Below are 10106 nucleotides of genomic sequence, written 5' to 3'. Positions count from 1 at the left end.
ATTGCCTTCGGAATGACAAGTGATGTGCAGTTAGCCTATCAAAATAAAGTATTATAATGAAACATACATCCAAGGATTTGTATAGTTGTCTTACTATACAAATCCTTGATACATCTAATGTAATTATTCCATCATAAAACGTGTGTCCTTGGCTTATCAGTAAAATTACTTTAGGGGTCCCGCGGCAACCGGCCATATCAGCATATAGCGGTATACTAAACTATCCTTTTTTTCAAACTTTACTATAACCAACACTAGCCCTTACCTTAAAACTTAACCATAACCTAGAAGAACCTTTTACATAACCATAACCCCCCCAAAAAGGGCCATAACCCTGTCACTGAGTGATCAAGGAACATATTATTTACAAGACAGGTATCTTAGTTAGAAAAATTAAATAAATCAAAAGCATACTTATTTCTATAATCAGTCTTACACATACCACTCAGAAATATATATACACATATGTGTAACTGTATATATGTCTGTGCACATATATTGCTATTCACGCTTTCAAAATGTGCAGATTTAAGCACAGAACTAACCCGATTGCTTACTGGTTTTTTACAATCCTGTTGAAGGTGGCACTATACAGCATTGGTTCATCTATCTTAAAATTAAATTCATAAATCAACATATTATAAGCGGTTATCATAAATTTTGCATGGATGTGGACCAATGACTGACCCGACGTGATAAATATGAAACCGAAAGAGAAATCTTATATCCAAAACATGTATTCCAACACTTAAATTAAAGCATTGGGCATGGATATTCCTCTAGAAGTCAATTCAGTGATAATCATACTGGCCCGCATACAGACGCAAATTTAATAGATTGAAGGTCCAGTGGAAATAATTTGAGTCGATATTTTTATTATGTATCCTTCAAACTTCAATATGAACTAATTTGAAAACAGGTATCAGGTGAACCCAAACATTTCTATTCAGCAGCAGTTTCTCACTACATATCTCCTTAATTTTATATGATAGTCCTATCAATATTTAAAATGTGTGCATTTCCCCCCCTAGCTTCTCTCATGTGAAAGCGGTACCTTTTTTGGTTACTATTTATGTCACGGTTGCGTCTAAATAAGAGTTGTAACACTTTATAGTGACTGAACAGGTTAAACAAATACAAAAAACAGAAAAGGAGACAACTTGCAGCAGCACCAGCCATGCCAGTATATGTATGAATAAAAACTCAGATCAGAGAATAGCATTGACGATATGTTAGTTACATGTATATGTCCTTGTGAATATAAAGTGAGGAAAGTTATCAATAATTCTGTAGATAATGCAATTTTATCAAGTGTTTTGTACGTTTTCTGTTAAAATGTTCACACTATCATGCAGTGAAACTGGCATTCAAAATGGCTAAACTTATTTTTTTAGTACTGAAAGTTTAAAACAATGACAAGTGTTTTATATACCAAATAACTCATGTGTTTCTGTAAGAAAAACACATGTGCAATTTTGGTAATAAAGGGAAAGAATATCCTTTTGCGGCGCATGAGAACATGTCAATTGTGAATATACTTACCAAATCTATTTTCTTTTATCATGATACTGACGTTTAAAATGTTTTTAGATATATATAAAAGTTAAATTTATTTTGCATATCTGAAAGATAAAATCCTTTTTGGTGAAGATCAGGTTTCAAAATATTTTTTTTGTCCTCTTGATCTGCTTGAATCAGTAGATTTTTTATTTTATCAGTTTGGAAATTGAATATTTGTTTTATAAAACAGAAAAATACCATACCCCCTCCTGCCTTTTGAAGTTCAATGATCATTCCCTGAACATTTCCCATCTGAACTTACTATTTTATTTTAGACAAAAACTATATGTAAATGCAGCCTAGTACATTCGTCCTGAATATACATGAAATATTTTCCACTGGACGTTTCAACTAACAACCAATCAATATACAGGACATTGTCTTGGTATAAAGCTGACATTTCAGGTATCTAGCCTTCCTCATATTACATATAGCATATGTCTCTGGTAAAACCAAGGTGTTGAGGTCTTTCGGTGATACGTCATCGTGCATGTTCAACTTTTTTTTGCGAAGGTCACCGCAATATTCCTCTGTGAACTGACTGTCGCATACGTTTACGTTTAAACACCGACTGAGATCAGAGTTGCTACAAAATCATATATATCGTTCGTACTTGTAATCTATCTATTGCACAAAAGGCACAAAAGAGGCACACAAAAGTCACATAAGAGGCATACAAGGTTAAAAGATCTGCATGCATCATCTACGGGGCGCCGAATGGGACTCTTGTGGTTTTGTACAAAATTAAATTCTGTCATAACAAAATCATTTTTGTCTTACAAAACTATGTGCTACAGACTTGTTTTGTGAGAACTTTAATTTTGTGATGACAAAATTCATTTGTGTAGACAAAATTCATTTTTGTCATGACAAAATTCATTTTTGTAGACAAAATTCATATTTGTCATGACAAAAGTCAATTTTGTCTAAAAGGTACATATGCAAATATAAACATATTTGCATACAAAATTGACTTTTGAAACCTGATATGGAAATTAAATCACAAAAGTCAATTGTGTGAGATAAGATTCAATTTTGTGAGACAAAATTAACTTTTGTGAGACAAAATTAACTTTGAGAGACAAAATTAACTTTTGTGAGACAAAATTAACTTTTGTTAGACAAAATTGACTTATGTGAGACAAAATTCAATTTTGTCAATTTTGTTGAGACAAAAGTCAATTTTGTTGAGACAAAAATCAATTTTGTTAATTTTGTTGAGACAAAAGTCAATTTTGTTAATTTTGTTGAGACAAAAGTCAATTTTGTTAATTTTGTTGAGACAAAAATCAATTTTGTCAATTTTGTTGAGACAAAAGTCAAGTTTGTTGAGACAAAAGTCAATTTTGTTGAGACAAAAGTCAATTTTGTTAATTTTGTTGAGACAAAAGTCAATTTTGTTAATTTTGTTGAGACAAAAATCAATTTTGTCAATTTTGTTGAGACAAAAGTCAATTTTGTTGAGACAAAAGTCAAGTTTGTTGAGACAAAAGTCAATTTTGTTGAGACAAAAGTCAATTTTGTTAATTTTGTTGAGACAAAATTCAATTTTGTCAATTTTGTTGAGACAAAAGTCAATTTTGTTGAGACAAAAGTCAATTTTGTTGAGACAAAAGTCAATTTTGTTGAGACAAAATTCAATTTTGTGATGACAAAATTCATTTTTGTAACGACAAAATTCAATTTTGTCAACAAAATTGCCTTTTATGGGACAAAATTGACTTTCGTGAGACAAAATTGACTTTCGTGAGACAAAATTCAATTTTGTTGAGACAAAATCCAATTTTGTTGAGACAAAATCCAATTTTGTCAATTTTGTTCAGACAAAATTCAATTTTGTCAATTTTGTTGAGACAAAAGTCAATTTTGTCTCACATTGGTCAATTTTGTCTCACAAAAGTCAATTTTGTCAATTTTTGTGAGACAATAGTCAATTTTGTCAATTTTGTCTCACAAAAGTCAACTTTGTGTAACAAAAGTCGATTTTGTATGCAAATTAGTTCACAGAAACCAAACTAAACTAATTTGAATACAAAATTGACTTTTGTCGCCCAATTTTCAAATTAGGTAACAAAAGTCAAGTCTGTGTAACAAAAATGAATTTTGTCATGACAAAAGTGACTTTTGTCCGCTGATAGATAATTTTGTATGACAAAATTTTAAATTTGTAGTATGATACAAATTTTGTTAAACTGAACTCATTTTTGTTGAACAAAAGTCACTTTTGTCCGTACAAAACCACGAGAGTCCCATTCGGCGCCCCGTATCATCGAGTTATAATTCTCCACATTGAATACTCTTTTTCTGTTTGTATAAAGATCAACAGAACATTACCCGTAAAGTTCAGATCCGAGAGTACTCAAAGATACTGTGAGCTTGTTCAAAGCCAATTAAACCACGTATCCACTATAAGACTAAAATTTCAACAACTAAAATGCCATGGATTCAGTAGAGTAAAGAAGTTAGTTACAAAGAGAGAATTTTTGTGGAGACGTTATAAAGAGAGAATTTTTGTGGAGACGCCTCAAAATGCAATTGACTGCAGTATTTTCCTTTCAAAGACTTAAAATTTACATATATGACGTTCATCAATTCATCAATTAAACTATTTAAAATTTCGAATGTGACATCACCGATGAAGACTTATAGAATCGTACATATATATAAGCAACACGAGGGGTACCACGTGCGAATCAGGATTTGTTTATCAAAATAACTGAGGCTGAGGACTCAGGTACACAAAGCTAACTATACACTGGGTTATTTATCACTAAAAGAATACATCCATAAATGGCACACATTAGAGTTCATATATAAGCCACCGTGTATTTGGTTGAAAAATAAATGACCTCTCTCTAGAAAAAATATTAACCATATAGATCTGTTATATTGACAAATCACGCCGCCCATATACATAAAATTTAAACATGTGTTAACTTTTTAATGATAAAAACACAATGGAACCCAAAAGATTGCACTAAACCATTAAAAGCAGCATCAAGCATGGTTAGATCTATATACAGTGCCTGGAATATACGTGCATAGTTTTTGTCTATCAAGCCAAAAATATCAATTGAAAAAACAGCAATATTTTTACACAATTACTAAACAGAAAGAATGCCTATATATATAGCTTTCTAATTTACTATTACCTTGTGATCAGGTTTCAAATCTTTTGACCAACCAAAATGTTTTAAAACTGTTACAAAGTTTACATTCCACAAATTTAATTAATTTATTGAGCTTTGTATTTAAATTTTGTATATCAAGTGATTGAAGTACATATTCCCATAGATGAATACAATTGATGTTTCCTGCATCTAAAATTGTTTTTACAAACATAAGCATCATAATGTAACCCTTCGTTCAATTTGTTAAGCCTGTGTACATATTTTACCATAGATAAGATCAGATATATTTTATTTCCAATAGTGGACTCATTAATACAGGCATAATCAGTACATTGATTTTTTTAACACACAATTGCAATAGACAATAAACAAAAATAAAAATAGAAATACGTATGACAAAAAACACGAAATATAAATTGAGTTAATAATACATGTAGTCACATATCAAAACCTGTATGTTAGGTGATTATTTGCCATGCACCAGAAGCAGCATCACATCCATGATAGAAAAAAAATCGAGTTAAGTTCTTCCTCGTGGCTGATGAGCTTATAGTAGTGTTACTCATATGCAGGAGTCACCAAGGGCAGGTGCTTTAAGGACACTCAAGCCTCTTCACAGAAATCTGAAAATGTAATCATTTTACAACACAACTCAAGCTTAAACTAATACTTAAAAAAGAATTACTATAGTCCTCCTTGTATGCTGAAGTACATAAATAAGATTAATATGTAGTTATCCAAATGCAGGAGCCACCAAGGGCAGGTGCTTAAAGAGGGGGGGGGGGCAATAGGGGTCCGTTAACATGTTAACAACACCTCGATTTTGGAGGAAAAAAAACAGTTAACAAAAATGCAAAAATGCTGATAACAGTTAACAAAGTGGGATGAAAACAGTTAACAGCTTTAAATGATCTCAGATAACAGTTAACAGCACCTTAAAAAGGGTCAAAACAGGTTAACATAAAAAGATATTGCCCCCTCCTTAAAGGACATAGTAATATATTGTGTAAAATTTGCAACGTTGTAAAAATATTTGGATTTGGATGCAGCCTCTAGTACAAACTGTCCCAATGCTCTAAGAGAGAAAAAAAAAAGAGAATACACACCAAAAAAAAAACCCACAAACAATGGTATGGATCATGAGTATTTTCATTTTGTTTTATAAAAGCACACAATTCATACACGATTTAATGACAGAAAAATAAAGAGGAAATCTTGGGACAAGATCATCACTGAGATCTGAATCCATAGCCTCTGAGCTAATTTTTAAAGCCTTTATAATGTCAATCAACATTGTATTTTCTATCTTAAAACAGAAAATTGAAACTTTGTGAATTATAAAGACGGCTACATTGATACGATGTTTGGTATTTTGAATGTGGACATGAAGTTAGAGATAATTTTAGAGTATTGAACGCGATTTCCGCCAAGATAATCCATGTACCTTTTCATCATTTTGCATCTTCAAATAGTAGAACTTATATTGCTCTAAACATGAAACATACATTCAAATTATGATAAAGCCAGTCTATATTTTCTCACAGGTCAACCGTACAAAAATTTTGACGGATTTTGAAATTTTGAAAATGAACCTTCTAATTATTGCAAAAAGAAGTCTTCCTTTTACTCGCTATTTTCGCTTTCACATTGCAGCGCATGCGCGTATGAATGGGTTTAAGATGGCGGACTTTACAAAAATTTGAGTTTTGACTAATGAAAACACAAACAATTGTCATATATAGATTGACAAATTATGGATTCAACATGTGCTTATGATCCTACCTTGCCAGTGGATCTAGAAGGAAGGTAAAAAGATCTAAATTCCTTACATCTTGAACGTTCTGTAATTGTTGATGACATAATTTTTTGAATAATATCATATGAGACACTGCCACTGACAGATGTTGATCTGTTTTTTGGTACATATGAAAGTCTATAATGATGATTTGCAGATAGTCTTTAAAGTTTATTTTTGGTAGAATAGTTAAGAGCCATTGGTGTTACCCTAATTAACAGATTAAGGAATTATATAATTTAATAAAACTTTTGATTTACATACCCTTGGCTTTGTAACCTGCAAAGATGGAGATCCCCCCTCAGACATGACAGCTGAGGATGTGAAGCAATGACATTAAGTTAAATATATGACCATAATCACCCATCATGGCATTATGCCATTAAAAAACAATAACAGTTAACATGATTTAAACAACTTTAGTTCATGGTCATTATTTATAAGAATCCTAGTCAAATCGGCATCTCGGGGTGGCCACTTCCTATGTAATGACTGGTAGGGATGAGCCGCTGGAATAGGTCACTATTTTATGCTTCATGATATATGAAAAGGGTGAGAAAATCAGATTAAATATATCAATAGGTTGATATTATCACTTGCTGGATTATATCATAAGTATCTGAAACTAATCAAATGTTCGTATTTATTTTTGATGCGGTTAAACCACAGTCGTAAATGCATCAGCTATTTGTCAACCCAATTAAACTCTATTTATACAATGTGGTATTTCCACTGAGGTTAGTTATAGATGCAATAAATCCAATCATTTTGACATTTCCACCTAATTAACATTGAAAAGTTTGTATACATGAAACATTTAAAGAAATTCCATAATATAGTGTCAGCGTCCTTCGAGAGGGAACGGCAAATGTGACTTTTTATCAGTGTTTAAGTAATGTTAATCTCAGTAAAAGTGATACTATGTGAAGTGCTACTACATTTATCTGACAAAACATATTTTATTGTCTTTTGAAATTGAAAATTCTTCATAATAAAAGATAAAAAAGGGGCAAATAGAGGAAAGTGTTTAAGATGTAACGAATTCATTGGAAAGCAAGGTGTGATTATTGTGACTGCGTTGCTTCTAAACAAGAACGTAAAATGAGCGGGACCTAAAAATTTATGCATATACTAATGTACAAGAAGATGAAAAATATCCAAATATGTGTATAGGTCTGTTTTTTGTTCATTAATATATGATAAGGTATATATTTTTGATAAACAAAATATATGAAAAGGGTGGGGTACTTGATGTCTCAGCTGCTCACCCCTACCAAAAAAAGTTTGAAGTGGCCCCCCCGAGATCGGCATCCAGTAAAGTCAATTCGGCACCTGTTCAAATCAGAACCCTATGAAGTCATTTAGGCACCCATGATGGATATATATTTTTCAGTATTTAAAGCAAAAAAATAAAATAAAGTAAGGGTTGTCCGCAAATATTGACTTATTTACATTTTTAGGGGTTTCTGTATGTATTATGTTCGTTTTGCAGCCAGTCCTGGTCTGGTTTACCAGGCAGGATTCACGCTTCAGACAGCTGACAATGAGTCCTGTATACTGGGGTCAAAATACCTCTTTTATATTTCCTACAGTACACAGCTACAGTAAACATTGGAAACTAAAGTAATCTACTTTTGTTGAAAACCTGGTGAAAGTGTAAACATGGCGCTTCAGTTTGTTGAAAACCGTATCAAAATCAGAAGAAATTTACAGATTTTACTCGAAATTTGAAATGAAGGAACAATTTTTTGGGAAGAATTGAAGCCAGACTAATATACTTTTCAGGCATATATGTACATGTACAATGTGAACACCTGGAATGGACATCATTTTGTAAAAAAATTCAAACTTTTGCTGTTTTGGGTCAGAAAATTACAAATAAAAGTTGAATTTCAGGATTTTCTTAAGTTTGCCAAAAATTAGGAAATTTTGAATTAATTTTTTATGATTTATTTTTTTTATCAAACCATGAATGTGTCTGTTGTAAGTGAACAAAATAAATTAAAGAAAAACATAACTAGAGACAACTTGTTATTGATACATGTACATTGTATTTAATTAAGGTAGATTGATGGTATACCGCCATCTTGGATTGTACAATCACAGTACAAAATCGGTCTAGTTATTTGCCTAAATCTGCAAATTAAGAAACATTTGCAATTCAATAGCTAGACTGTTTTTTCTATTTAAAGAAAACTTATTAATTAATAGTATTATACAAAATATTTTAACAAATATAATTTTTTCTGGTTTTCAAATTATTTTTTCAAATGAGCCATTTAAGGGGAGATAACTCTTTTAGTACAAAATTTATACTGGTCTAATAGGGATTTTTTTTATTTTGACTTGTAGCAAGAAAACAAGTTCTGTGACACCATGTTTTCTTTTTATTTTCTTAAAACATATTATGAAACCTTTCTTCTAACAGTTTATTTCAAAATTCTATCTCATAGAATTTTTTTTATGCACACTAATGTGTTTTTTCATGAACAAACTAACCAAATTTTGGCAATTTTCAACGACTCATTGCTTGAAAAAGAGCACAGTGACCCATACTTTTTATTATATTTTTGAAAAAAGCATAGTAAAATCTTCATTTTGGCAAATTATAAAAAAAATCTGTCTGAAAAAATAAATACTGGTGATCTACCTTAACATGAAGATCTCTCACTTGTGTCACAAAAGCCAGGCCAAAAAAAAATAGGTTTGTTTTCGCTAACCCTACCTACCCAGAAAATAGCTGCTTACTCAAAGTCTTTTATCATGTTTATTGACCTGATGTTAAAATATTATTTTTTTTTATTCAAATAGGCATGAAGACTAACATGGCTAATAAACATCTGATACTTAAATTTCTCTTTGCCAAAATAGAAAAGAAAAGGCCTACCTACCTACCCACTATCTAGATGTTTGGTAGGGTTTGGGCAAACCAAAATATTTTTTAAGTGTGGCCCCACGGAAGCCAGAGTAGCTTCTGTCAGGGCAGCTATATATTTGTGAACGGGTTAACTGTGTACAATGTATGCAAGGTACAAATGTATAAATTTGGTATTTGTGTTGCATGTTTAAACCAGTTGAGCATTTTGTATGATTGTTGGTTTAAAATATTTAATGCCATGAATGCTGTTTAAACTTTTCTGAAATACTAAATGTACATTGTACTTCACATATTGCTTCTTATTTTAACAACAGCTTGGGAAATAGCTTCATTGTTGTTGTTGGGCTTTTAAAGATTTTGAAGTAAAAAACATCCATAACCACCTGTGCAATTAAAACAACAAACATGATACATGTAATAATTAAATTGATAAAAAATAAAAATCATCTGCGTTGTCTGAAAACACGTTTGGTGTCTGCACAGATGCCAACCATTACGATTTTACCGTAATTTTTCCAATTTTGCGATCAAAACTACGCTATTACGGTCAAAGTCGAAAAGTTACGGATTTCCAATCACTGCTGTTCAATTGTGTAAAATGCAGATTTTTATCATTGCTTTTCCGTCTTGGTCTGGTTTTAAATAAATGCCAATGTAATGCTTCCGGTTTCTCGAGATTTATCGACCTATTGTAAGGTAAATAACTGACTTCCAAAGAGGCAAACTTGCATTTTATGAGTAG

The 10106-nt window shown here is 31.5% G+C and overlaps 1 protein-coding gene across 5 annotated transcripts in view; it reads left to right on the top strand.

The window, feature by feature from the left end:
- Positions 1-6350: 6350 nt before the first annotated feature.
- Positions 6351-10106, top strand: part of LOC134707814 (myomegalin-like) — a 72383-nt gene continuing 68627 nt past the window's right edge. For all 5 annotated transcript variants that reach the window (XM_063567869.1, XM_063567870.1, XM_063567867.1 and 2 more), the window contains exon 1: positions 6351-6497. In XM_063567869.1, the coding sequence (XP_063423939.1) occupies positions 6445-6497 (53 nt within the window). In that variant the 5' untranslated portion in view covers positions 6351-6444. The remainder of the gene's footprint in view (positions 6498-10106) is intronic.

The sequence above is a fragment of the Mytilus trossulus genome, chromosome 2 (genome assembly GCF_036588685.1).
Source record: "Mytilus trossulus isolate FHL-02 chromosome 2, PNRI_Mtr1.1.1.hap1, whole genome shotgun sequence".
NCBI lineage: Eukaryota > Metazoa > Mollusca > Bivalvia > Mytilida > Mytilidae > Mytilus > Mytilus trossulus.
Note: the sequence above shows the minus strand (reverse complement) of the source record. Positions and strands in the feature narration are given on the sequence as shown.